Source organism: Lagenorhynchus albirostris, chromosome 4 (assembly GCF_949774975.1).
Source record: "Lagenorhynchus albirostris chromosome 4, mLagAlb1.1, whole genome shotgun sequence".
Lineage (NCBI taxonomy): Eukaryota > Metazoa > Chordata > Mammalia > Artiodactyla > Delphinidae > Lagenorhynchus > Lagenorhynchus albirostris.
The window spans coordinates 77246522-77274473 of record NC_083098.1 but is presented as its reverse complement, the minus strand read 5'-3'; the positions used below and the strand labels follow the sequence as shown (position 1 = coordinate 77274473).

General features: G+C 42.2%; 3 protein-coding genes across 11 annotated transcripts in view; 2 read left to right on the top strand and 1 right to left on the bottom strand.

The window, feature by feature from the left end:
• The first annotated feature begins 3852 nt into the window (after positions 1–3852).
• On the top strand, positions 3853–9521 carry SLC10A4 (solute carrier family 10 member 4). Its single transcript, XM_060148214.1, has 3 exons — positions 3853–4448; positions 5227–5437; positions 8536–9521. Exons 1-3 carry the CDS (start codon positions 3853–3855, stop codon positions 9046–9048), a joined length of 1320 nt encoding a protein of 439 aa, XP_060004197.1. The 3' UTR covers positions 9049–9521.
• Positions 9522–10459: 938 nt separating this feature from the next.
• ZAR1 (zygote arrest 1) overlaps positions 10460–27952 on the top strand; it is a 33672-nt gene continuing 16179 nt past the window's right edge. The window contains exons 1-8 of one of the 9 annotated variants that reach the window (XR_009540329.1): positions 10460–11311; positions 12989–13081; positions 13166–13240; positions 14509–14711; positions 17185–17290; positions 21666–21747; positions 24587–24639; positions 26574–26677. Coding sequence is in view for 1 of the 9 variants with exons in the window: in XM_060148215.1 (XP_060004198.1) it covers positions 10460–11311; positions 12989–13081; positions 13166–13240; positions 14509–14652 (1164 nt within the window). In the remaining 8 variants the exon portion in view is untranslated. Of the gene's footprint in view, positions 11312–12988; positions 13082–13165; positions 13241–14508; positions 14819–17179; positions 17291–21665; positions 22083–24586; positions 24640–26573; positions 26678–27952 lie in introns of those variants that run through there. The other 8 variants (XR_009540332.1, XR_009540330.1, XR_009540331.1 and 5 more) reach the window with 8 other exon arrangements.
• The window catches only part of FRYL (FRY like transcription coactivator), a 249383-nt gene continuing 239739 nt past the window's right edge, over positions 18309–27952 (bottom strand). Inside the window, exons 61-65 of the mRNA XM_060148216.1 lie at positions 25601–25669; positions 22845–22862; positions 21921–22031; positions 20718–20908; positions 18309–20397 (exon numbers count right to left, since the gene is read on the bottom strand). Of these exons, the coding sequence (XP_060004199.1) occupies positions 20139–20397; positions 20718–20908; positions 21921–22031; positions 22845–22862; positions 25601–25669 (648 nt within the window). The 3' untranslated portion in view covers positions 18309–20138. The remainder of the gene's footprint in view (positions 20398–20717; positions 20909–21920; positions 22032–22844; positions 22863–25600; positions 25670–27952) is intronic.

Here is a 27952-nt window from a genome sequence, read left to right as displayed (position 1 = left end):
TTATCCATTCATCTGTCGATGGACATTTAGGTTGCTTCCATATCTTGGCTACTGTAAATAGTGCTGCAGAGAACACTGGAGTACTTGTATCTTTTTGAATTAGAGTTTTCATGTTTTCCAGATATATGCCCAGGAATGGGATTGCCGGATCATATGGTAACTTTTTTTAAGGTTATTCCTATTCAACCACATCATATTCGGTTTAGGAGGACAGACTTTGGGATCCAAAAACTTGAGTTCAAAGCCTAGCTCTATCCCTACTAGGGGGTGGCTTGGCAAATTTCTTTCTCTCTCTCCTTTTTTTTTTTTTTTTGACTTGGCAAATTTCTAACCTCATTAAGCCTGTTATGAAGATTGAGTGAGATGATCCATGATTAAAAGCTTAGTAGATTGTCTGTATGTAAGCATCCAATGTAGCTCTCTTTTTTTTTTAATTCCCTGATTGTTTTCTTGGATAAACACCTAGAAATAGAATTGCTGGATCAAAGGAAATGCACATTTTTAGGACTACTGTTGTTTTCTTGGATAAACACCTAGAAATAGAATTGCTGGATCAAAGGAGATGTACATTTTTAGGACTACTCTCATCAACACCAAGTTTTCTTCTAGAAAGTATACACCGCTAGCAGGATGAGAGGGTATGCAGTTGATAGTATCCTTGCCACCATAACATAATATAATTTATGTCAGTTTTTTCTGACAGTGGAAAAATGGCATCTATAGGGTTGGCCAAAAAGTTCGTTCGGGCTTTCCATAACATCTTACAGAAAACCCGAACAAACTTTTTGGCCAATCCAATAGTTGCTTCAATTTAATTTCTTTGGTTTTTCCTTTTTGTGATCTTGTGTGTCTACTCATATCATTTGCCTTTTTCCCTATTGTATTGCTTGTTCTTGTTAATTTGTAAAACTGTTTTATAAATTAATGATACTAGCTCTTGGTTTTACATACGTTGCAAATATTTTTCTCATTTTATAATTTGCTTTTAGTTTTTTAAATGCTCTTCTGACAACACCAAAGGTAAAAATTCTTATATAGCCGTATCTACTGAGCTTCCCATTATGATTTCTTCTGTTACTTTTTTGCTTGGGAAGATTTTCCCTATCCAAAGATGAGATAAATACTAGCTAATATTTTTCTCCAGCATTTTGTTCCATCATTATTATTTCTTTAATCCATCTGGAATTAATTTTGGTGTACGCTGTGCAAGAAGGCTCTAAATTTATTTTCCCCCAAATGGCATATTTTCCATCTATGTTGTCATCTCTCCCTTCTATGTATTTTCTCCCTTCTGGGTGGGCCAGACTCTCCTTGGTGGCAGCAAGAGTAAAGGTAAGGCAATTGAGAAAGAGAAGTGACCCATGCCAGCTTGCCAAAATCACCTCATCTGGAGAACTAGCTCTGTTTTCTAATCCTGGGCTTTTCTCCTAAGTAGTGAAGGAGATCAGAAGGAAGAGGGGAGGCAAGAACATCTGCTTTATTTACAACAATCACACCAGGTGTGCAGGCCCCAAGAAGTCCTCAAGGCTGCAGGTTGAGCATGATCCTGCTGATTTACAACCCAAGCCCAATACTTTCTGATTTTTGCTCTTCACCCACTGCACAAATCACCTCCCATATCCCTCCCCAGACCCCAAGAGGAGCTAGTTGGATGAGTTGGCCTGCCTCTAACTATGGCTTACTTAATTTGATTGTGGATTTTAATATCATTAACACAAGGAGGGGGCAAATTGGAGTGGTGTCTGCAGAGTTGGGCTTCAGCTCATGCTCTGCCATTTGTGTTCTTGGCTTATCTCATCCTGTGGTTCAAAGAATGTAAAGGTTCCACAGTCCTCCTCCTTATCTTGTCTGTCCACATGTCTCCCCTGGATATACTCACTTAACCAAAGTATTTGGGTAGCATGTTTCTTTGTTTATCTGCACATAAGCCTAAATGAAAACTTGGAATATTTTTGGTCACATCCCACTTCCTTCAAAGCTCTACAGATATTAATGCATTGTTTTCTTGGGTTTATTGTTTTGGGGAAGTATGAGGGTATATTATTTTCTTAAATGCTTGCAGAAGCACTGCCCTCATGGAATGTATGGTCTGATGGCGAAGAAAGAAATTACTCATTTGTGATTGAGTGCAGTATTCTGTGAATTTAATCATATTTTTCATATTCTCTGTCATTTTCCTGAGATTTGGGGAGGAGAGAAGATAAACACATGAGCTCAGTCCACCATTGGGAAATGGAAGTCACCCAGTCTCCTCTGGTGTCAGAAAAGGGGGTAGGGACAAGTTTCCAGGAGGAAGGATTCACTCTAGGATCTAGGCTCCACACAGACTAACCATGGGCTAAGACTTCACCCTAGAAATTCCCACTGTTGGCTTTCACAGATCAACTGGCTATCACTTTTTTTTTTTTTTTTTTTTTTTTTTTGCGGTATGCGGGCCTCTCACTGCTGTGGCCTCTCCCGTTGCGGAGCACAGGCTCCGGACGCACAGGCTCAGCGTCCATGGCTCATGGGCCTAGCCGCTCCGCGGCCTGTGGGATCTTCCCGGACCGGGGCACGAACCCATGTCCCCTGCATCGGCAGGCGGACTCTCAACCACTGCGCCACCAGGGAAGCCCAATAATTGGCTATCACTTTATGGTCACAGCCTTCTCCAATGGCTCTGCCTCCTTGGTATGAAGAGAAGTCCCTTTCCTTTGTAGATGCATCTAGAGACTCCCATAAAGTTGTTGAGTCAACATTTCCAAGAACTCTGCATTTGATTTGTTTGGGGATAAAGCTGTCTGAAGCAGGGAATCTCACAACTTTATTTCTCTTCAGTCCTTTAATCCTAAGGCCAGGGCTGTACTCAAAACACTTCATAAATCTATGGCCACTGAAGTAGCCTCTCCCCATCTGCCAATAACTTCCCAAATACATATTTTTCACGGAGACTGTACTTAGCAGAGCTCTTCAATGCACGCTTTAATACCATATTCGCGGTGCACACTGAGCCAGCTGCTTCCGGGTTTGGCTGATGAGGCTGAGATTTCCCTGTGCCTTGGATTCCTGGTGTGGAAAAATCGAGCTAACAGTATCTCTCCCACGGCTCTGCTGTCAGAAAATCAAATGAAATAATGCACACACACATGCACAAGACCTGGCTCAAACCCCACCAATATTATTACTTTTTACTTTAAGTTGGAACACAAAAATCTTATTTAAAAATTGTAAGTTAAAACCAGATATTGTGTCTTACTACCAGAGGGCAGCTCCTATTAAGTCAGGCACCCCTCGGGATGCTAGCGGTTGCAAGCTCTTTGAACAGTGTGTATGATGTATGTGCGTCCATAGACAAACTCCTCTCTCTCTCTCTCTCTCTCTCTCTCTCTCTCTCTCTCTCTGTATGTCTGGCTTTCCAGATTTCATTATCAAAGAGGCACAGCCCATCAGAGAACTTGGTCAGCAGCCAGGCACAGTTTTTTCTTCTTCTTGTCCTTTGTCAGGTCTTTGTTCCGCCCCTGGCTACACTCTAACAGAACCACTTACTGGTGATTAAAAGGAGGGGACTCGGCGGCGGGGGCGGCGCCTGCGGGCGCGGGGGCCCAGCGATTGGGTTCACCCTCGGGGGCTGCGCTTTCTTAAGTGCCAGCCAGGGGCCTTCGGCCGACCCCCAGCCGAGCACCGACCCGTTGCCCCGGACGTCAGCCGCGCGTAGCACAGCCTTGCCACCGGCTCCCGTTTGGCGGGTGCGGACGGGCGGACAGACAGACGGACGGCGGTGGCGACCGAAGGCGCAGAGTCGCGCGCGGCGGGAGGGCAGAGAAATCCGCAGGGCGGGCAGGAGCCAGACTCGCAGCCTCCCGCCGAAGCGCCATGGACGGCACCGGCAACGCCACCCTGCTCTTCGGCCCGTCCTCGCTGCAGCCGGACAACTACACCTTGTCGCCCAACGCCAGCAGCCTGAGCCCCGACCCAGACGCCCCCCTGGCGCCCGCCTCCAGCGCCGGCCCCAGCCCCGGGCTCAGTGTCGCGCCGGGGCCCGGCGTCAGTTTCAGCCCCGGCCCCACTCCGACCCTGACGCCGACGGCCGGCTGCTTCGCGGGTGGCGCCGCCGGCCCGAGCCCTACCCTGTTCGTTCAGCCCGAGGCCGCCCACGAGCCCCCGTTCTGGGACACGCCGCTGAACCACGGGCTGAACGTGTTTGTGGGCGCCGCCCTATGCATCACCATGCTGGGCCTGGGCTGCACGGTGGACATGAACCACTTCGGGGCGCACGTCCGTCGGCCGGTGGGCGCGCTGCTGGCCGCGGTCTGCCAGTTCGGCTTCTTGCCGCTGCTGGCCTTCCTGTTGGCGCTCACCTTCTCCTTGGACGGGTCGGCCGCTGTGGCGGTGCTCCTATGTGGCTGCTGTCCCGGCGGGAATCTCTCCAACCTGATGTCCCTGCTGGTTGACGGCGACATGAACCTCAGGTACGGAGCTGCTGTCCGGTAGGCATCTCTCTTCTCCCAGTCAACCGCGTGTACAGCCATGCGTTCAAGACCAAGGAGGGAGGAAGGAGAGAGGTGGTTAGAATGAGGCGCGGAAGAGGGGAGAAGAAACTGGAGATGATGGGGATGCCTGGGCTTTGGAAGTCCAGGCAAACATGAAGAGGTAGGGTTGGAGGGGAGAAGATATAGACGGGGACAGAGGTGCTCTGAGGGTCTTGGGGTCTCATCCACAACTGCCTCCCCACCCTCCCTGAGTGTTGGGCTGTCAGTGCAGGTTTGCAGGCCCCGGAAGACAAAGGAAACTGGGAAGTCTGAAACCAGGACTCACGGGAAATGTAAAAGCAAAATAGGACTATTGGCTCCAGTAAAGAAAGTAATCTCATATATAAGACAATATAATTGAGGTTAATCCAACAAGTAGTATTCAGCAGCTTTACCATGCCTCATAGGGTGCTTTGGAGGATTAAAAAGAAAACAAAAATGTTCCTGGCTCTCACAGTCATCCAGACTGTAACCAGCTCAATAGGCTGTATAAAGCAGAGGGCAGCAGCCCTGAGATTTTTCTTCTCCTGCCTGGAGTTCACGTTTCAGTTGGGCTTAGCCATGCTGCTCTCTTGGTGCTCCCCTGGGATGAAGCAGGTTCTTCCCTGACTTCAAGCTGGGGGACTTGCAGTCTCCCCCGTTCTCTTCTACCCAATGTTCAAGCAAGGTTCTTTGGCTCAAAACCCATTCCAACTTCTGTCCATTCCCTTTTCTGCAGCATCATCATGACCATCTCTTCCACGCTCCTGGCCCTGGTCTTGATGCCCCTGTGCCTGTGGATCTACAGCCGGGCTTGGATCAACACTCCTCTGGTGCAGTTACTGCCCATAGGGACAGTGATCCTGACTCTCTGCAGCACTCTCATCCCTATTGGTTTGGGCGTCTTCATTCGCTACAAATACAACCGGGTGGCTGACTACATTGTGAAGGTAAGGTCACTCTTCACTTTGCATACTTTACACACGTAGAGAGTCCTTGGTCTCTGACCCATGGCTGAAACAGTGAGAAGTTTGGGAAAGAGAAGTAAGGAAGAAAAGGACTGGGTAGCCCTTGCATGGATAAACTTAAAAAAAAAAAAGAAAAGTTTATGCCACAAATATAACTTCTGTTCCATCTTTTGGAACTTCAAAAATAATAGCTTTAATTAAGACACCGGGTTAATTAAAAACAGCGTAAGAGAACTATCAGTATTCATAGGAGGAAACAGACCATGGGGGGAAAAGATGACAGTGCAATTAAATGGCAACATGTTTTCCACTAAGAAGTCATGTATTACTAAAAATCAAAGCAGGTAAAATAAAATTAATAGGATTTGTGCAGTACTTTTGAAATGCATTACAGTACTCTACTTTTTAAAAGTGGAACTCTAATTCTGAGAAACTCTGTAGAAGTTTCCTTTAAAATGTTTTATTAATTTTCCAGAAGTAAGTTTACACTAATAAGACAAAAAGTAATTTAAAAGTTACATCGTAAAAAAATTACATCATAGAATATAATAGAATACACAAAACATTGGCTTTAAAGCACAAAATAAAATTAGGTCCTGGGTAAATAATGCAGAATATATTCACATTACTAAATTTTTGTTTCTTTTCCCTTCCCCATTGCAATATTTCATTTTTAAAGGTAGTGGAAGAATGGGATTTCTATTATTTTGTGCAATATTTCCAAAATTGCTTTATTTTAAAAAATTGATGCTTTTTGTAGCAGTAGAGATTTTGTAATAGTTGATTGGAGAAAAAATTTAAATATTTCTAAATTAAACTTTCTTTGAAAACTCAAAAGTAGTAGTAAATAAGAATAAATCATGAACAGGATTCTCATTTTAGGAAGTTAATCAAATAAAATACATAACGAATTAGTCTAATTAGTGTAAAATGTACATGCAAATTCCTTCAGACAATGAAGAGAAAAAGGATCACTCTGTTTCAATTATGTAGATTTAAGAAGACAATTTTTTGTGTTTTACTTATACCAAAGTAATCTGATTATACAGAGGGGCTAACTTTTATTAATATGAAAAATTAGAGGGCTCTTTTCAGTACATATATCCAGCCTTGAGTAAAAAAATTATGCTCTATTGTAAGCGTATATATACTCTGAATGTAATAAATATATATGTACATGTAAATATACATATATATTTATGTTATATGTTATACATAACATATCTATAGATCATTTTGAGATCACTAAGAACTTACTAAGCTTGATCATTAAGGTAATACTATTAATGTGATGGCATTTACTATAAAACCTTGGGAATTCTAAGAGAAAGTCAAATAACCTATTTCCACGCTAAAAACAGGTAAACATATTTAAATAACAGACAATTCAATGGGATAGTGTAACTTTGAGTTTAAGCTGAACCTATTCCATAGCCAGCACACTCATTAAGATCCACTTCATAATATTTTTATACTTTTGCAAACACTTTAAAATGAGCATTCAGTGTCAGTGTTCACCCAAATGATTTTAAATGGTTCAAAGGAAATGTTAGAGCCAATATTTTCACAACGAAGAATCAGATTTCCTCTCAAAGCTATTGATGTAGACACACTCTGAAACTTAATATAAGTTTTGATTTATAAAAGTTTGGTTTCTGCTAATTGTACATTTGTAACATGAGTATCTTATATAATAATTACTTCAGCACCATTTAGGGTAGACTTTTTGACCAGCCCAGTTAAATTTTGAATAATCTTTTAAAGAATATAAAGTATATGCCAATCCCATAGACTCCAAAGGGGTATCCTCCCAGATGTCTAGGGAACCAGAAGCAACACTTAAACTGTTCTGGATCTGTAGTCCCCCTCACAGACACCCACCCAATCCCCTCCCCCATTAAAAAAGAAAGCTACCGATCTGAAGGAGAACTAGGAGAAGGATTTTTAGGTTTCCACCTTACCATTTACAAGCCTGTCTTATTTGCATGAGTGAAATGTACCAGTCAGACATCAAGATGACACACTGTTTTATACAGTCAATCGTTTTTATCTAAAATCCTTCTATTATATATAATAATTCCTAAGCGTCATTAGAGACTTACATGTGGGAGTTTTCTCATGAACAGGTGAAAAAGCAGGGAGTTGCAGGATTACAAAGAATTCCTCACATCTTATGTTTACATTTTTTTCTTTTCTCTTACCTAATGTAAGAGTTGTAATTGTTTGGGTACTGCTAACAATTCTCTGAGCTGTAAAGTATTTTGAAGGTTAAAAATATCAGACACTCAGTTTCATAAATCAATAGGCTTTTATGTCCTGTGTAAAACCAGAACTAATTTCTTATGGAAAACACTGGGTCCTGTTCAGGGAAAGCAATGTCCATCTGTCCACTCTATTCATCAGACCATACCTGGTGTCTTGGACTCAATTCTAACTGCTCTGTTTTTAAGAGGCACATTCACAAATTAAACAAATGCTCAGAACAGTCAGGACTCCAAAACAGTTATGGAATGGAGGCTGAAAGCCTGGGACAGTCTGCCCCCAGAGAAGAGTAGCCTTCCCCTCATAACTGGTTTTTAAACTTCTGGAGGCTGTTTTGCAGGAGTAGCCGTCTGTCTGTGCTGCTCCTGAGGGCCTATCCAAGACAATGGCTGGCAGTTATAGGAGGCAAATGGTCACTAGACATAAAGACAGGTTGCCAAACAATTAGAGCTGTCTGACACAGCCTGGATGCCTCCTGAAGAGGTGATCTACCCATCTTCAGAATACTCTGTCAGAGACTTTTTTTTTTTTTTTGCGGTACGCGGGCCTCTCACTGTTGTGGCCTCTCCCGCTCCGCGGCATGTGGGATCTTCCCAGACTGGGGCACGAACCCGTGTCCCCTGCATCGGCAGGCGGACTCTCAACCACTGCGCCACCAGGGAAGCCCTGTCAGAGACTTTCAATGGCGAAGATCTCCATTCTGTGTGGGAGGTCAGACTAGATGACTCTCCTCTTCCAAGAGCCCAGGATCCCCTTGCCTGAATCCCTCTTCAACTACCTTATTTTTGATGGCTTGTTTATCCCTGTTCTTTTACTAGGTTTCCCTGTGGTCTCTGCTAATGACGCTGGTGGTCCTTTTCATAATGACCTGCACTATGTTAGGACCCAAACTGCTGGCAAGTATTCCTGCAGCTGTTTATGTGGTAGCGATTTTTATGCCGTTGGCAGGCTACGCCTCAGGCTATGGCTTAGCTGCTGTCTTCCATCTTCCACCCAACTGCAAGAGGACTGTGTGCCTGGAAACAGGGAGCCAGAACGTGCAGCTCTGTACCGCCATTCTAAAACTGGCCTTTCCACCGCAAAACATAGGAAGTATGTACATGTTTCCCTTGCTTTATGCCCTTTTCCAGTCTGCAGAAGCAGGGATTTTTGTTTTAATATATAAAATGTATGGGAGTGGAATATTGTACAAGCAAGATCCTCTAGATGAGGATGAAGATACAGATATTTCTTATAAGAAACTAAAAGAAGAGGAAATGGCAGACACTTCCTATGGCACAGTGAAAGCAGATAATTTAATTATGATGGAAACCACTCAGACTTCGCTCTAAATAGAGATACACAAGAGAGTTTATCTTGCTGAAATATTACTTCATGTTTATGGTCTGTGGTAGTGTCTATGGTTTACATAAAGAACAACAATTGGTTCACATTATTATACATGTAGCAGTTTTGATCTGCCCACCACAAGGTTGCATTGGTATATTAACCAAGCGTTTTCATAAATTACAAATCAATGTCGTAATATAACTTGCACCTGGGATTGCTAGGGTGCTGCCTGAACAAATGTGCTTTTTGGGTTTTTCATCGTTACCGATTTCTATGATCGTTTCAAATATGTTAACTATTAGAAAACAGGGTCTTGGAAATGTAGAATTTTGACGCACTATCTTATATGAGTAAAAACACGCTATATTTGTAAAGCATAATTGAGTTTAATGTACTTGTTGTTAAAAAAAAGTGTGCTTGCTCAGCTTATAAATACTTGACATTGTTAAAATTTGACCTGTATTCAGAAGAATCCCCAAACAGGTCTATTAAACAATGAAATATAGTATTTTATTGTCCAACCTGTATCAAATCAGAGAAAAATTACATTAACGTATTTGATTACTCGACCTGGTATCTATTTGTAACGAGCAGCCAACGTGTTTCTAGTGGACAAGGCATTTGCTTTCAGCTGGGGACTGATTTGGTCTTCTGCATTTGTGTAAACACACCCTAAATCAGTTTCTCTTTTGGAAAGTTTATTTGGTTAGGAAAATCCGTAGAGCGACTGTCTACCCCAGAGAAGAGCAACAGTTATCAGACCCTCGTGGTACTCAACAGCACCACCTGGTCACCGTTTGAGGTGGGGGGTTGGGGGCGCGGCGGGGGTGGAGTACGTTCTCCAAAGGGAGAAAACGATTAGCCTAGTCACAGATGCCCTGGAATGCTTTCCCTATGCACTTACTGAAAGGGTTCAAGGCGTAGATTTCTCAGGGCAGCCCTGAGATGATGAAATAACCTACAATCTGAGATCGTAGGTATCAGACCCAGAGCAGTTCCCCCAAATCTTCGCATTTTTGCTCACTAGCCAGAGGCAATCAGCCTCGCCTCAGCTTCCCGGGCGGCGCCGACGATCACCCAGGGCTGGGGACCACCTGGCTCAGCGAATCGCCGTTATGGTTCTGCTGGTATCCTCTTCACCTGGAGCTAGTTCACTTACAGACCAGTTCTGCTTCGCAAAGAAAGCCTTCTTTGCAGATCATCTCAGGGTATTTGTGCCAACCTCCGGGTGTGGAAAGTTCCCACACCGAGAAAGTCTGGCAGGGGCCCCTCCGGCGGGGACACCAGCGGGTGGCGGGGAGGGTGCGGGGGGCCGAGCAGCGCGGCCAGCGGGGGTGGGGCCCGCGGCCGGCTGCCCCCGGGAGGTCGCTTATTTAGGACGCAGGGGCGGGCAGGAGCGGCAGGGGTGCGCTGATGGCTGCTCTGGGGGACGAGGTGCTGGACGCTTACATGTACCCGGCGTGCGCCCTCTACTCGTACCCGTACCCCTACCCCTACCCGGCCGCCGCCAAGGGCAAGGGAGCGGCGGGCGGGGGAGGCTGGCGGCACCGGGACGGCGGCTACCCTCCCGTTTCCTCCTCTGACGGCGCGGCCTCGTCGTCTTTCCCGGGCTACGGGCAGCTAGCGGCCGCCGAGTACTTCCACAGCTACCAGCGGGCGCAGCTCATGGCCCTCCTGTCGCAGGTGGGCCCTGGCCTCGCCCCGCGGCCCGGCCGCGCCAGCATTCGGGACGTGGCTGTGCAGGTGAACCCGCGCCGCGACGTCTCCGTGCAGTGCTCGCTGGGGCGGCGTACGCTGCTGCGCAGGGCCCGCGAGCCCGGCCCTGAGCCCGAGGGCGCGGCGGGCGCGGGCGGCAGCTGCCCGGCCTCCCCGGAGCTGGCCCGCCGGGGCCCCGAGCAGGGCAGCCCGCCGAGCGGCGCCCCGCGGCCCGTGCGCTTCCCGCGCACCGTGGCGGTGTACTCGCCCGTGGCTTCCCGCCGCCTTTCCACCCTCCTGGAAGGGGCCGAGACTGCGGCGGCCGAGCAGAGGCCCGGGGCGCCGGACGGAGAGCGAGGGCCGCCAGCTGCGAGGACCCGAGGCCCCGAGGAGGGAGAGGAGTCGGCGAGGAAGGATCCCCAACGGCCGCAGTCCGAGGAGGACGAGGCCCAGGCCGGCGTACCGGCGAGCAGGGAGCAGCCCCCGCCGGTGGCCGGCGCCCCGGACGCCGCGGGCGAGAGGTGGTCGCCGCGGAGCCCCCAGCCGGGCAAGGAGCGCCTGCGCTTCCAGGTGAGTCCCGAGTCGGCCAGGGAACCGGCGGGGGAGCCCCAGGGCTGTGCGCCCTCCTGGCTCGCGTCCCCGTCCCCGCCCCGCGGCTGCTCGCGACAAGTGGAGGCGCGCGCTCCCTTAGGCGCGGGCACTTCTGTGTGCCTTTCGGCAGCTGCTGAAGTCGTCTTTCTCCGGCAGAATTCAATCCAGTGTAGCTTGCGTGTTGCTGCGATGGTAAAACACCGGTTGCACAGGGGTGGCCGAGGAAACGCCCTTTTAACATTCTTATTCCGAGCGTATTTGCTGTATCAAGCTCTGACCACGGGAGTGTAGTCCTGTGTTGATCCTGCACTGGGTGATCTAGGATGGGTCTCAGAACATCAGAAGGTGAACTTAACTGGCAAAGGGAGTTGATTGCCAAGGATCCCACTCACATTTTCTCATTCAGTGTGTTAGAAACCGTTAACAGTTGACTTCTGGGGTCCTAGTCAGGATCTTCTCTTGCCCTTAAGACGCACCCCTCTTCAGAAATCTAAGAGTACTGCTGGAGCATCTGTGCTGGGCTGCATTGCTGCCTGAGAGGAGCAGGCTTGGAAGGCCAGTTGGTACTTGCCTGAAACTGGAAGGGCTGGAGCACACTGAGGGGTTGTAACCCAGGGGAGTGGAAAGGCTGGACAGGTATTAAGAGGCCCGGAAGAGTCCTTTTGGGGTCTCTTCCAGGCTCCCCAGGGCTGTTTAGTGGGGGAGGGGGAACACAGAGTGAATCAAGTTTGTGCACAAGCTGTGTGTGATCTTAAGTCTTTACCTTCCTGGGCTTCAGTTTGCTCACCTGTGAAATTGCTCAGTGTCCTCCAAAGTTCCTTCCAATTCTAAAGGCCTAACTCCAAAAACTTGTTTACAACTTGTTTCTCACTGAGAAGAAGAACTTAAGAATAAGGTAATACTACTTTTGTTCATATTATGTGTGAATTATGGCTTATCTGTATTTTAGATTCCCAGCAGCACTCTTTGGTGGAAACTTAATTAGCAGCATAGAGAACTTTTTTTTTTTTTTTTAACGGTACGCGGGCCTCTCACTGTTGTGGCCTCTCCCGTTGCGGAGCACAGGCTCCGGACGCGCAGGCTCAGTGGCCATGGCTCACGGGCCCAGCCGCTCCGCGGCATGTCTTCCCGGACCGGGGCACGAACCCGTGTCCCCTGCATCGGCAGGCGGACTCTCAACCACTGCGCCACCGGGGAAGCCCATAGAGAACTTTTTTCAAGGTGTTCACCCAAGATCACTTTAGGATGCAGAGTCTAGTTTCTTGAGTTTAACCACTTCATTCACGTGTGTTCTAAGATCAGACCTATTCTACAGAGAGAAGCCCTCCCCAAAGAATCCCAAAGTTCAGGAACTCTATGTGTTTGGCTTTCCCCTTGCCTGCCTGAGGGAAAACACCTGCTTAGTAATCTGTTAATTTGCTTTATGAACCAAGATAATCTGCTATGTAAATTCCGGTGGGCCCTTGCTTTTCTACTTGATTAAGCCATTAGCTTTCGTAATGATTACGTCGTGGAGACGGACTTGAACCTGATTCTACTTTCCTCCAAGATATGGAGTGGAGTTGCCAGTTTTAAGTGTCAGATCCTTTCCAAGCTTCTGAGATGAAGGCTAATTCAGATGTCATGTTGGTTAAACTCTGCTCTCCTTTTGCTCAGTTCTTAGAACAGAAATATGGCTACTATCACTGCAAGGACTGCAACATCCGATGGGAAAGTGCCTATGTGTGGTGTGTACAGGGCACTAACAAGGTAAGAAAGGCCCTGTAACTGGCATCATCCTGACAAAAGGTTCAGGAGGGTTTTGCTCTAAGTTTTTCCTCTTTCCCATCACAGGTTTACTACAAGCAGTTTTGCAGAACATGTCAGAAGTCTTATAACCCTTACCGAGTGGAGGATATCACCTGTCAAGTAAATTGAATGTTTGTATTTTGTGTTTGAACTGGGTAGTGATTAGAAGATTTGGAGGTAGTTTCTTGAATGTATTTCCTAAAAGAGCCTAGATTCCCAGTGACCTGAGGTTTTGATTTCTTTCTGGAAGGAGTTGTAGAAATAATACTTAACTGGGAAACAAGGCCTTGGTGTTAGGTTTTCTCCTGCTCTTGCAAACCTCGGTCATGTGAACGTCTCTAGAAGCTGTTGCCTCACTTGCAGTGTGGAAGAATGTTTGCTTTGCCTGAGACTCAGCTGAATGTAGGAGAAAGTAAACCTAGAAAACAGATTATCTTTCTACTATTATGAAGTAGTAAAGGTTGACGGCTTTACCCAAATGCGTTTTATGAAGCACATACGCAAGTTAAAGTACTTAGTAAAAGCACGGGTTTTTTAAAGTTTCCATTTTGCCTGTGAGTTCAGGAAGGGATTTGTTTTAAAGTCAACCTAAGCTGCTTTAGCTTTAACCCTAAGCTTTATGGGGTTAACTGGTAACACGTTGCTTGTTACTGTTAACTGAGCACTGCACTGTGATAAAGGGCTCTGATCATCGAAGAGGGAGAAGTGACTACACTTGCCTGTTAATCACACAGCTAGTGGAGCTTGACTTGCCAGTAGAGGCACAGCCTAATCAACACACTTGGCTCCAGGTGGATGCCGGAAGCATGAACACCGCAGGGTGGGTGGAGAGAAATTAAGTATGGAAAACGTAGACTAATCTAGATCTTGGGAGAGTAGGGTAGATTCTCAAGTAGGAGAGAGGAGTTTGACAATGAAAGCGAACTTTCTAACCACTCTGCTCTTGGCCCAGCAGTTGCTGCTCTGCCTTCTGCCTCAGCTTGCGGTCCTTCGGAGCAGGGAGAAGGGCCGAGGTCAGCCACTGGTGCCGGGCCTGCTAGTGGTTCCTGGCCTCACATCTTCGATGTTGTTAAACTCCTCTCTCCTGCTCGCTTGTTCTCCACCCTTCAAGGGCAGGGACAGATTTCCTCTTAAGCTGTTTTAAAAGAAACTTCACACAATTCAGCATTGAATCCTGTGCAACGTGGGAGCAGGACTGCATGATAAAATGCTCTACTCCTCCCATCCTTCTCCTTGCTAGGAAGGGATGTAGACAGAACAAGATTAGCACAGGACTTTGCTGAGCGTGCATTCAGTTAGTATTTGAATGGACTAGAAAAATAACTTTGAAGTTCCAGGACATCGCCAAGCGTTTATGTTCTGTATGTACTTCTCACTTTTTTTTTCAGAATTGTAAACAGACTAGATGCTCCTGCCCAGTAAAAGTTCGCCACGTGGACCCCAAAAGGCCCCACCGTCAAGATCTGTGTGGGAGATGCAAAGGCAAACGCTTATCCTGTGACAGCACTTTCAGTTTCAAATATATCATTTAAATGAATGTGAAAAAACCAAAACCCTGGTCCCGCCGAACGTGTGCTAGTGGAGCAGACAAGTGAGCTTTTTTCCGTGCCCCTCTTCCTCCTCTCTGCCGCTCCCTCAAAGTACTTCTTGAAAGGCTGTATTTGACAAAGCTTGTCAAATAAAAGCATTGCAAAACAATTGATACACTGCGTAAAATCCTTAAGATTTAGGAGAGCCTGTCTTAACAGTCTGGGCCTTTTACTTTAATATCTGTCCATTGCTTACAGAGCAACCGGGCTCTGAACTAGGTTAGTCACTTGAGAGAAAAGTGTAGAGGGACTCACATGTGAGGTTTACTACTTGTAGGTCTGTAGGGCTGATGCCTATAAGAAATTAATTGAATAAAAAGCCATCTATTAAAATGAGCATCCTTCTGGGGCAGGTGGAGGCTAGAGCCAGGCCTTGACGTTTGAGGGGACTCTGATGTTTGGGGATGGGTAACGCAGAGTCAGAACCCAGAATGGATGGCCTACAGCTGATCTCGGTTTAGTCGGTGCTGAGGGAGAAAGGCTGTGAGCGCTGGTGACTTGCTAATCACGATGTCACCGGTACGGATGGGAACAGGGTGGTTAAGGGCAGCTTTAAGATGTTAAGTAACTTCAAGTGGACTTCAGCTGGTAATTTGTTAACTTAAAAAAAAAAAAGTCCTCCTAAATGTATTTAAAGATTCAGTTAGAGGCAGCTTTATTTCGCCTGTCATTATGCGCTTGCAGTTCTGTAAGTGAAAACGGTGTTTGGCGCCATCTAACACAGGGATTCTCATCCTAACCTGGTTACCAAGCTTTCTACCCGATTACCAAGAAAACACTGAGACCCGGCACCAGCGCTCTCCTGGTGCAGGGATGGGGTGGGGGATGACGTGAGGGATTTTAATGAAATCAGAGTTAAGAGCTGTTGATTTCTTGGTTACAGAAACCACATAATTGGAACCAGGTGCTAATTAGGCCTCCTTCCAGTTTTCTAAGCATCCCATTTTTAAGTTAACCCTTACTACCTCATAGGCCATATATAGTAAGTCTGTTAACATCTTGGATGCTTGAATGTAGACAAATATGGAGAATGAAAGAAACGAAAATGAGTTTGAAGTCTCTAGAACCCTTTATAGCAAGAGGGAAGGCCTCTAACCATATGGCTTGGTAAGGTGTTTGTAAAAAGGCAGATTCTTAGGTCCCTGTCTCTACTGAATCACTACATGGAGGTGAAGCATTGAATAAGCGCCCCAGGTATTGCTTATGGAATTGAAGTGTGAAAACTACAATTGAGTCAGCCTTGCACTTACCGTAGAAAAACATGGCTGTGGGCTCTGCCCTCATAAAACTTCCAGTGTAGCGGGTAGATGGCCATTAATTTCCCGTATAAAACTTCTGCCATGCGCCATGTAAGACCTACTTGGTGCCCGGTAGGAGAAAAAAAAGGACCTGACTTGGGGAGGTCAGGGAAGCCTTGCCTAAAAAATGACACTACAGCTGAGCTAAAGTTTGGATGAGTTGAATTAGACAAAGAGGGGAAGAAAGAACTTTTCCAGACTAAGCTAATGTGTGCAAAGGCCCAGTGGTAGAGAAAGCCAGGAGGCCACAGGGGCAGGGATGGGGATGATGGCAGGTGCAACTGATAGGCCCAGGCTGGGAGGACTCTTTGGACCTTGCTCAGGAGGACTGTTTTTTAATATGTCATCAGTAAGAATCCACTGAAAGGTTTATAAAGCTGTAGTGGGGCATGGTGACAGATTCACCTTTTGAAAAAAATAATCACTCTGGCAGTATGGTGGATGCCTGTAAACCTGTAAGGAGTCTTGCAAAGGTCAGATACAATGGTGGTGGGACCAAAGAGAAATGCAGGGTACGAACTGTAGGTGTGGGGGAAGGTGATGTGTTTTGTGCTAACACTATTAACTCCTGATGTGGCTGAGGGGTATGTACAGGGATAGGAAACCGATCTGACTCACGTGACGTGCAAGGGGTACATAATATTCACTCTAAGCATTTGCTGAATGAATGAGGAACAACGGAAGTATACCTTCAATGAGTCCTAGGACAAATTCAGTGGTTATTAATACAGCTATTAAAATGGCTATTAATCATTCTTTAAGCTTAATATTGTTTGCCATTAATTTTCCTAATAGAGCAGCTAACCCTATTTTACAGCTGAGGAAAGCAAGGATCAAAATATGTGTCACTTAGAGTTAGTGGCCATTCAGACATTGAACAAAGTGGTATAAAAACTCATGATTCATAAGTTATGGTGATAACATTCTACCAATAAGGCACTGTCAAACTGTATGTATAATTGGAAATTTATAAAAGTGATTTGTCTTTGAGAGATTGAGAGGCTAGAAGGAAATATCCCAGAATACTGTTCTCTCTGGGTGTCAAGAGAAGTGATTCTAGTTTTGTTCATATTTCTTACATTTGCTAAAGTGACAGTGGATTACTTTGAAAATTTAAAAATAAGAATGCCATAAAGTACAATTATTATCACATTGATTCTTATTTCCTCTAGTGTAGGTTATGCTGGTGGATGAGCAGTTCTCATAGACCAAAAGGAGGTACACTCACTCTGGCTTTGGTGAGTCTGTTCCAAGAAAATGTCTGACGACTTCCTAAATTTAAGGTAGATCTCATATCACTAAAAGTAGAAAATATTTTCTAAATTGTGTAAAAATCCTTTGGATTTTTCTTCTTTGGAGAAACTGCCAGATATTTGGTTTTTTGTTTTTAATATTTTTTTATTTATTTGGCTGTACCGGGTCTTAGTTGCGGCACTCGGGATCTTTTTAGTTGTGGCATGCGAACTCTTAGTTGCGCCTGTGGGATCTAGTTCCCTGACCAGGGATCAAACCCCGGCCGTCTGCATTGGGAGCGCAAGTCTTAGTCACTGGACCACCAGGGAAGTACCCAGATCTCTTATCTTGTGATTTTACAAACTTACTGTTTAAAAATGATAAATTTAGTGGGCAAAGGAAAAAGTTTGTATGAGCAAAGACTGGGCTCTGATTGGAACTAAATAAGGTGTTTAATAAATTAAGCATTTGATATATTTTGTTAATAAGTGCAAACTTTGGACTCAGAGGACAAGGAGCAAAAAATTATAGGTTTTAAGGAAATCTGATTTGCAAAAGGACAATCCTAATGACTTTATATCTGCATCTTGCTTTCTGCATGTGTATTAATCTTTATTACATTATTAATAGGCTTAGTTACATATAAATAGGAGAAGGAAATTTCAACTGTTTGGAAGGTTTGGTTTGGGTAATTAGTCAATTGAACTGAATCTGTTCTCCCCCCCCCTTTTTTTTTTTTGCGGTATTTTTTTTTTTTTTTTGCGGTACGCGGGCCTCTCACTGTTGTGGCCTCTCCCGTTGCGGAGCACAGGCTCCGGACGCGCAGGCCCAGCGGCCATGGCTCACGGGCGCAGCCGCTCCGCGGCATGTGGGATCCTCCCGGGCCGGGGCACGAACCCGTGTCCCCTGCATCGGCAGGTGGACTCCCAACCACTGCGCCACCAGGGAAGCCCTGTTCTCCCCTTTTGAAGGAAAATTATTTTTAAGAATAATGAAGGCAACGTTTGAAAAGTTCCTTAATTATGCACACTCTAATCATTCATCCTTTCTTAAAATACAACACAAACCAACAGCTACAATGCTTTTTTATTTTAACAAAAAGGATATAAGGAGGGTGAGAAAAATAGGGGATGGTAAGATAGGCTGTAAAGTGTGGTGTGTCTCCAGACACCCACCCCTCTCTTCCTGCCCCGCACCCAGAAGTTATTAAATAATTTAAAGGACACCATTTACAGTACCAGAACACCATCAAAATAATTGTTTTTATCAGGGTCAAAAAATACAGTGATTATGAATGTGCTGTGACCAGTTACAGAATTTTACAGGTAACATAACTCTAGTCAGCAGTCCAGCGGCGTGCACAGGGCCCTCAGGTAATGCACTTGAGCATAATTACATTTCTGGCAGGGGTCTGCACCACCAAGAAAAGGCAAAGCCAAGCATTTCATTTCTACATTCTAAACTCTGGAATCCCAGAGCCCAGTTTAAAAGAAAAGTCACAGTGGATAAGAGATGCATATAAAAAATACAAGGTGTTCCTTTCAAATCAGAGGAATTGTGGGACTACATTCATTTCTTTTACAAAATGCTATTTAAAAAAAGGACAGAGAATCCAGTTCATGTTATGCTACAGGCTTGGACAGTGAATAAGTATATTGCATGTTTTGGTAGTCAGTCTTCAGGCTTCCTTTCATCTTCCCCCATAGCCCCAGGTTCCTTTAGGGTGAAACATGTGAGTCCTGAATAAACATATAAAAATGCATTTGCATCTCTCTTCTTGAATTCTGCAGACTTGAGGGCCTGCAAGTCATATATTTTACCATCAATGACCACAATTTTTTCTTTAGCTTTGTACACCTCTTCTTGTATAACAGTGCATTGCACAAATGTACAAGAAAATACTGGTTTTAATCTATACAGTTTCTATAATAATTATGGAGTAAAATAAGTTAACTTTTCTAATGAGAAGAGCTGACGGGCAGCATACATCTTTATTTTACATTTTAAAGTCTCTGCAGGCATCTACTTTGGTTAGTTATCAACAATCGTAACATAAGCACTGATCAGAGAACTGAGCAGCATTCCAATAACGTTAACAGATATATTATTTCTTTTTGAAATACTGGGAAAGCCCAGTTTTAAAATATTATTAAAATGTTCTAACATTTACACACTATGAAGAGTTAGAGCTAATAAAATAAAATTTTTTCAAAAATAATCTTGCAGTGCTCTTTTAGGCATGCTCTGAGACGTTATCACCAAACATCCATACCTTGAAAATATGACTATCACATATTCACACATCTCAGCTCGCACACACACACAATTCCTTATACAGACCAAAAAACAAAACACCCACGCCCTTATCCCACATGTTGGGGGGGAAAAAAAAAAATCAATGGTTTTTGCAAAGAAGTCTTTCTGTGTATATCCATCCGACTGGATGTTCTTCATGTAGATGATTAACTATCAGTTGTTGATTATTCTTGTGACTACTAGAAATCCAAGCATCTCTGCAGGTCTTCAGCTAAAATGAACCAGCCTCGATTTCAGCCTCATTTCACCTGCTTTCCAATGTCTCAGTATTAGAGGCCATTATTGCAGACATTCTTAGAATTCTTTTTTCTCCAGAAAGTAATATATTTGTATGCATCACTTTTAGCCCTTTTCTTTTCACTTAGGTAAAGTAATTAAAAAAATTCTTTCTTCATACAGTTATTGTGGGAGGTATTGGCAGCTGTTAAACCATTCGTTTTTTTCCCCTTCAGATCTGATTCTGACGTTCTTACTTTTTTACCCTGGTAAAGTTTGACAGTGAACTGCAAGGGTCCATAGAAGGTGCTCGTTAATATTCTTAATCGCCTTCAGTTTAGTCTCTTCCTAAATGCCTGAAGTTTCTCAGAATCCAGTGCTCACCAAATTTCCAATTGGTTTGGCCTGTGCTAGGAGTTGGTATGATTGCACCATGCGTAGAGACTCTCTTATTTCTAGATTAAGTTCCATCAATTTGTAGTTGGCTTCTGACATGTCCAGGTCAGAGCCTATGACTGCAAAGCTTCCCGTCTGGCCCAGGGTCTGGTGATGGAAATAGATGTGTAACAGTGTCTGGACAGGGTCATCTTCACAACTGCCAAAGATATCGTTGGGCCACAGAGATCTGAAAACACACAGTATTTTTAAGTCCTGAGACTCAAAGGAATTATTAAAGATAACTTTTTAGTTAATACCTATAAAAATAATTTCCTTTTGAATCACTGAGGATCTGTTTTAATATTTGAGAAAAGATTACTGTGAAAGTATCACAGAATGAACAAAATCTAAAATTGGTGTCATTTCATTGGTAACTGTACAAAATAAGGTCATGTTTTCCTTTCACAAAGACATAATATTGAAACATCAAACTGAAAACCAAACCCAATCTTTATCAACTTCCAGTTAGGTATGAAGGCATCTCCTATAAATTCCTTCACAATTTACCTGAAAGCTTTGACTTGTGCTACAGCTGATATAAATTCCTTATTTTTCAACGTTTCAATTAAAGTATGAATGGCAGTTTCTATAGTAGTTTGTGCAGCTTTGGAAATGTCAATTTCTTCATTTTCTGAGGCAGACTCGGCTTCTTTGAGGATACTTTCCAACTGGGCAAGTTCCTCTGACATGTTGAAGACCTAAAAGAAATAAATATACCTTAAAAGGATCAATTTGTATGTTCAGTAACAACAAGAGCATTTACTTGGCTGTGAAGATACATCTAATGGTGGCAGTATTTCCTCTTAAAGATTATTTTCAATAGTTAAACTTAGTCCTTATGGGCAGTTAATATTTCGAGTTCTTTATTCAGTTGGCATAATTTCAGCTGCCAAATAGTCGTCTTTACTCTTGATAAAACAGTTCGTCTTAAGTGTAATAACTGTTACATTGTAATAAGTTAAAATAATTGGTTGCAACCAATGTTTATATTGGTTTTAACATGTGATATATACTTCATCTTGGATAGTAAAAATACATTTGTGTTATTTTTTTTTTGCTAACAGTAGGCCTGGAATTATGGGATGATCATGAAAAAAATTTTGACAGTAATGAGGAGTCTTTATATTTTAAAGGGTTACTTACCCAGGGTATTTTATATAAACCAGTACGTGTTTATTTTTTAAAATAAATTTAACCACTTCAGATTAGAAAGCGAAGTGATTTCCTCGGTGATAGTTTTGGTACCAGTGGTTGACAAGGGGGAAAAAGACTCAAGTCCCTACTTTTGAATCTATTCATGACACGGTTTCTAACATTCGCAGTGCTCTTGACATGTTTATTCTTGTGTGCATTACTTAAACTATAGAAATACTATGTGGACAAGACGTTAGAGGCTTTCATAATACGATTTTGTCTTTATTGAATTGACGTGCTTTACTTCATTTTTGATTACAGATGATCTGTTGCTGCTACTGCGATCTTTAAGGTCTGGGATCTTTTAAGATCGCTGGATATCTGCTGTCAGATTTATGAACAGGTCCTGAAATAGTACATCATTTCAAAAACCAATAATGCTTAACTGGGGTGTGTGTGGGGGGAAGATTCACTATAAGTGACTTTTCACTTCATTGCTCCTGCAAGGAAATATGTATGTATGTATTTTAATTTCCTAGAATCAGTTACTAATGCCTAGTACAACTGAATATTTACCTCTGCTTCATTTTTAATTGTGTTTACTTGATTGATAAGTTTACAGTAGGCTTGGAACAGAAGCAGCAATTGAAAATGCAATTTGTATAACCTTCGGCAGAGCTCCAGTTCCTAGAAATAAATAACACTGTGTTAAATTTAGGTGTTATTTTCCATATTTGACTAGACAACATATTTCAAATAAAAATTTATAAGTAAATAATTGTTAAAATTTGTTCTGAGCTTAATTTTTCTGCAGTAAGCAAGTTAATATGGTATGAAGTTGATGAAAGACAGATGAAAGATGCTCTGAAGACTGGGATTAAAATAAAAATTTAAAGATTATTGGTTACATAATTCATTTTTAGTGTGAAGCACATTTTCACATTAGACAAACAGAATTTTTCAGCAGGCAATAAATAGAATGCTTTAAAAAGAATTCACTAGAACTTAAAACTTTAACTTCATAACGAGAAGAATTTACAAGTGCATATACTCTTGCCACACTGAGATGTACATCTCACTGCGTTTATCAACAAGTGCTTGATAAAGCAAAAAGTAAAACTCTGGATAACCTCTCACCTAAAAAGTAAGAATAGTTTGTCTTTAAAATGAGTTCCTTTTTTTTTTAAGAAAGCAAATTTGTAATCTCACTGAAACAAGACAATGAAATTAACAAATGCACTTGGATTCTTAAAATTAAGAAATATAAAAGGAGACATGTTAGAGATGTGTAAAAAGGCAGCGCTAGTTGTACAGATTAATTATAAAACCTCATTGTCTTTGTAGGACTGAAACATTTCATGGATTAGGGCTATGCAAAACTGAAGCACACACTACTCTTAAAGCAGTCCATGACAAAACATTGCTAGGTCACAAATGGCAAATGAAAACCAGTTTGTCTGACATGGGTAAGTAGTCTATAAATTAAGACAGGTCACTTACTGCTAGAATTTCCATTTGCTAAGCAAGAAGGTGATCGGGTCACAAAAAATACAAAGGAAGAAAAAGACCAAGAATTAGTGTAACAAATCATTTTAACTAGGGTCACAGATGTCCCAGGCAAACTGAAGAACATTTAAAATTACACCCAAAAGAAAAATTTATGATGCTATTTCCAGAATAAAACTTTTTAGACATTTACTGTAACAATCCAGGGTGTTTTTCACTCTTTGCCAAATAACAGCTAAATCACACTTAGGCTATAATTTATTTCTTGTGCAAAAGCTACAAAGAATAAAACTAGTGGGATATTGGGAAAGTTGGCTACTGAAAGTGGTCTTCTAGCTGGGTTTTTATAGCCTTTCCAAAAAAAAAAAAAAAGCCAAATAAATTTCCGTTAGTAAAGTGGAAAACTTCTGATTACAAAATATGAAATGATTTGCTCTTCTCAGAAAAGAACTGGTTTATAATTTTATGTAATATGTATTTGCCCATGAGAAGATTCTCTCTGGCGTCGCTCATTCTGGGTTGCCTACCCTTTGCTGTCTAAGTCCTAAGTTGCCATAATTAGTGCTGAATCGGAAGGTAAAGTATTGAGAGCAGTTGTGTGTTTTAAGCTGCACTGCAAATGTAATTTAGTAAACCTCAGAAATTCAACCCAACTAGGTTTGAATCAAACGAGATAACGTAAAATACACCGTGAAACATCCAGGTTCTGGAATATTTAAAAATTATTACATTAAAATATCTACAGCAACTTAGACCTAGTCTCATTAATGGAGAAGAATGACTTCTAATTAAAACAGCAATCGCCAGAATGTAAATACTGCTTCTACAAGTCCTTCTTGAAATCTGCTTTTCTAAATAGTTTCCTCTGAAGCACTGTTTATATAATTTATTCCTATCAATTTAGAAGGGATTTGCTAAGCAAAGGTGAACTTCAGCTCCGTACTGCTTACCATAAATTATGTAGATGGTCATCCTGTGAATGTTAGTTGAGCACAATCCAATGTCAAACATATTAGCATATCTAAATTTCTGAGGTTTTACTTCATACAGTTTTATATGGAAACTAACAACAATTTGAGCTTTTAAATATTTTTTTTCACTTCCATTAGCATAAATGAAAACTGACTCTACACACGTATTATCCAGAGCATCTACTTTGGGGTGTAATGGAAAAGAAAATCACTGATAAAGTTTACGATCACAACTGTAGGAAATAACACAGACGTAATTAATTTCATAGCTCTGAATTACTAGAAATCACGCTAAATATGTTAACACTGTACATTTAAAAATATTGCTTTAGTGTACTGAAATTTGCATATACAGTCTTCATTTACTTTTAATATGTATTGATTGCTTATTATGCAAAAGACTATACTGGTATACAGCAAAAGACAATACATAATGTGCAAAAAGGGACCCCTGCTCTCAAGGAGCTGAATGTGAGAGGAGACCTAAGATATCAGTGGAAGTCTTCAATGTACAGAGTTTTCAGTTTTCACTTAGTAGAAAACCTCAAGCTATATTAATTGACACAGACTCCTGGAGATGGAACTCATTTTCTTCAAGGTAGAAGGGGTGTAAGAAATCACTTAGTCTAACCACCTAATTTATATATGAGAAAAGCAGTTTGTTACTTGCTTAAGCCGTAGTGGCAAAGACAGAATTAGAACCAAAGGATCTAATTCTAGTCTGGGGTTAATTTCTTATCTTGCCTCGTTTCTTTCTTCACACAGATTATTTGACAATTTCTTTATGACAGAGCAGGATTTGGAGTCAGCCTTCCAAGGTTTGAATCTTAATCTATTTACTTACTGATTCTAGATAAATTAGCTTCTCTGAGCCTCAATTTTAATTTGCATATACTTTTTCTCATTTATTTTAAAATATTTATTAATTGCTTATTATGTATCCTCATCTGTGTAATGGGGCTAATTACAACATCCACTAGACAGAGCTGTAAGGACTGAGATAATGAATGTGAAATGCTCAGCACAGTGCCTGGCAAATAGTTTACATTTATTGAGAGTATACTGGTATTTTCTCAACATTTCAGTTTTGTAAAGCTTCACATTTTTATTACAATAGTACAGTAACTTACAGTGACTAGAAATCTGTAACAATCTGATGTTGTAAAAGGTTAGAATTCTCATGTCAAATGTAAAGGGTGTTAACTGATGAATACATGTTCCCCATATGAAGTTATACTTCTATTAGAATGATTTGTAGGTCTTAATTTTATCCTCCTTTAATGTATGTGTTACATATGTGCACTTTTCTCTAAGCAAATATATTACTATTATTTTCACTGAATTTTATACTAGCAAAACCCATAATTTATCCAATCAGAATTTCAGCTTCGGAAGGGCTAGTATGAATGTATATAACATTACTCAGGTTTGATATCCTGACCAGACTATTTATCTGTAGAGTACTAATGCAGAATGAAAAAATGTTTAGAGAGGCAGATGCAACTAAAAGTCAACTTGGACTGTCCAGATATTCATCGAGCTTATCTATGGAATGTTATTAAGCTTCAGTCATAAGCTGGCCGTTCATTTTTATTAAAGTGAATTTTTCATTACTAAGCCAATATTCCACTGAACCTAACTTTTACGAAGATTGTTCTGATAACAAAAATGAAAAATGTTACAAATATTCTTTATTTCTAGGAATATCAAGGACATTTGAGCATACATATTATTTTACCTGATACAGAAATATAGCAAAACTAAGAATAAGAAACTTACTTGTGCATCTGTGTTTATCCTATACATGTCTTCTTTGGCACCAAATGTCCTCTTACAATTGTCTAACCACTGAAAAAATAAACAACAGTAAATTTTAATATAGTAATTGCACAATGCATAATGAAATTGGTACTGTAATGGCCTGCTCATATAAAACAACAATCTTGGACTTCCCTGATGGTGCAATGGTTAAGAATCCGCCTGCCAATGCAGGGGACACGGGTTCGAGCCCTGGTCTGGGAAGATCCCACATGCCGCGAAGCAACTAAGCCTGTGCGCCACAACTACTGAGCCTGCGCTCTAGAGCCCGCGAGCCACAACTACTGAGCCCACGTGCCACAACTGCTGTAGCCCGTGCGCCTAGACCCCGTGCTCCGCAACAAGAGAAGCCACCGCAGTGAGAAGCCTGCTGGCCGCAACTAGAGAAGAGCCTATGTGCGGCAACAAAGACCCAAAACAGCCAAAAATACTAAATAAATTAATTAATTAATTAAAAAAATAAATAAAACAACTGTCTTAAAAAGTGAACTTGAATTTCTAGGACTGGTTGTAGACATAGACTTTCATCTCCATTTGAGCCGAATCATTTGTATGCAACAAACCCAAGCAGAGGATACTGTGTATGTGGCTACAGGCACACGCTGGGGACGGTTTACTAATGGAAACACAATCAGCTGTCTTCTACTCCAGGGCCTTGTGGCGCTCCATTTCAGTAAAGAATATTCATTTTCTAGATTTTATGGGAAATCTTCACAACCTATACCTGACCTTTGTCTAATGTAAGATGGGGAAATGAAAGATGGGCTTCCTGTCCTATCAATTTAATAAAGGCAACTTAGAAAGAATTAACCAGGTCCGTTTGCTTATCGGAAGTGTAATTCTCAGAAGACTTGTGTCACTTTTAATTAGTGAAACAGAAACTAAAATACATTTTAAATCTTGTTTTTGTTTCTTTTTCTTCCTTTCTGGACAGCAATAAATGACAAACATATTATCTTCAATGAATATTGAATACAGAAGCCAAATGTGGATTTTCCTTTTCCAGGGGCTGGTCCTAAAGATGGATATTTATTTAAGGTACCTTTTCCTCGGTCAGATAAAAAGAAAAGAATAGCACTATGGTTTAGTGGGGAAAAAACACTGGAGTCATAGAATTTCCAAGCTAAAGTGAAAGCTTAGAGCCTTCAAGTTGAGCTCCTGGGTTTCGACGGTTTGATATTATTAATATTACCAGTTCTTTTGACTTCCTAGTTCTTTTTGTGTGATAGATTAAATATAATAGAACTATATATATATATATATATATATATATATGAAGTCATTGGGACTTTGAGAAAAACTACTAGCTACGTTTTTACTCTCTGAAAATATTTCAGTAGTAGACATTTGAAATTCTCAGTTGTAGCTGTTAATGGTCTACATGCAAAGAATGAAAATTAGATGTCTCGGTTGTTTCAAAACAATCTCTTTGACCTTATGTCCCTTTTATCCTGGTTCCTCAGCCTGCATGGGCCCTCAGGCTCTTTACTTGACAGCCTCTCAGAAGAAAAACATGTTAGGTTTTCCTAGTAAGATACAGCTGCTGGTGGTCACTGTCAAAAGCTATCTAGCAGATTTCTTTATATGAGCAAAATTCAGTTGACATCTATCATGGAATCTGTACCTTAATCTTTATTCACTCAAAATGTTAAAATGCCTGTACACTTCATCCTCATCACAAGTCCGGCCCAGTTTGTCCAAGTATACTGATACATTTGAAAAAAAATACTTCCAATTGCTTATTTAATGGCTTGTTCTTACTAGATATAATTTTTTATACTCTATGCCTATGATATGGCATTTGGGGGGCACTATTCAAAGTAATTATTTCTGATTTTTATTCCGTTACAAGAAAAGCCCCAACCCTATTGTCCCGTGGCTACACACTGGCCTGCAAAAGTACAGGTCCACACCTTCCCAGTCAGTGTATACAAGATACAGTAGACGGTTTGTGTACAGAATACCCTCCAACCCACATGTAACAGTCTTCCTGTCATGATGGATTTTTTTTTTTTCCCCATGATGGATTTTTTTTACTCAAGGCTCAAATAAAGGTTAAAATTTAACTGGAGAGCTTTGGCTTCTGGGTATGATGGGGTAGCTTGTATAAGGCCAGTCCTCCAAGAACAACTATGGAAGCTGAATACCACCAGCCAGGAGGATTTAGGGAGTCAGAGAAAAGTACTGAAGGGAGCTGTACATTGACTCCAGCATTACCCTAGGGGATTTGCTCATTGATGTCCATGGGCTCAGAAGCTGAACAAAAAGTAGTGGCTTAGTGTTCACTGGGCTGGGAAAACAGGGCTATCACAG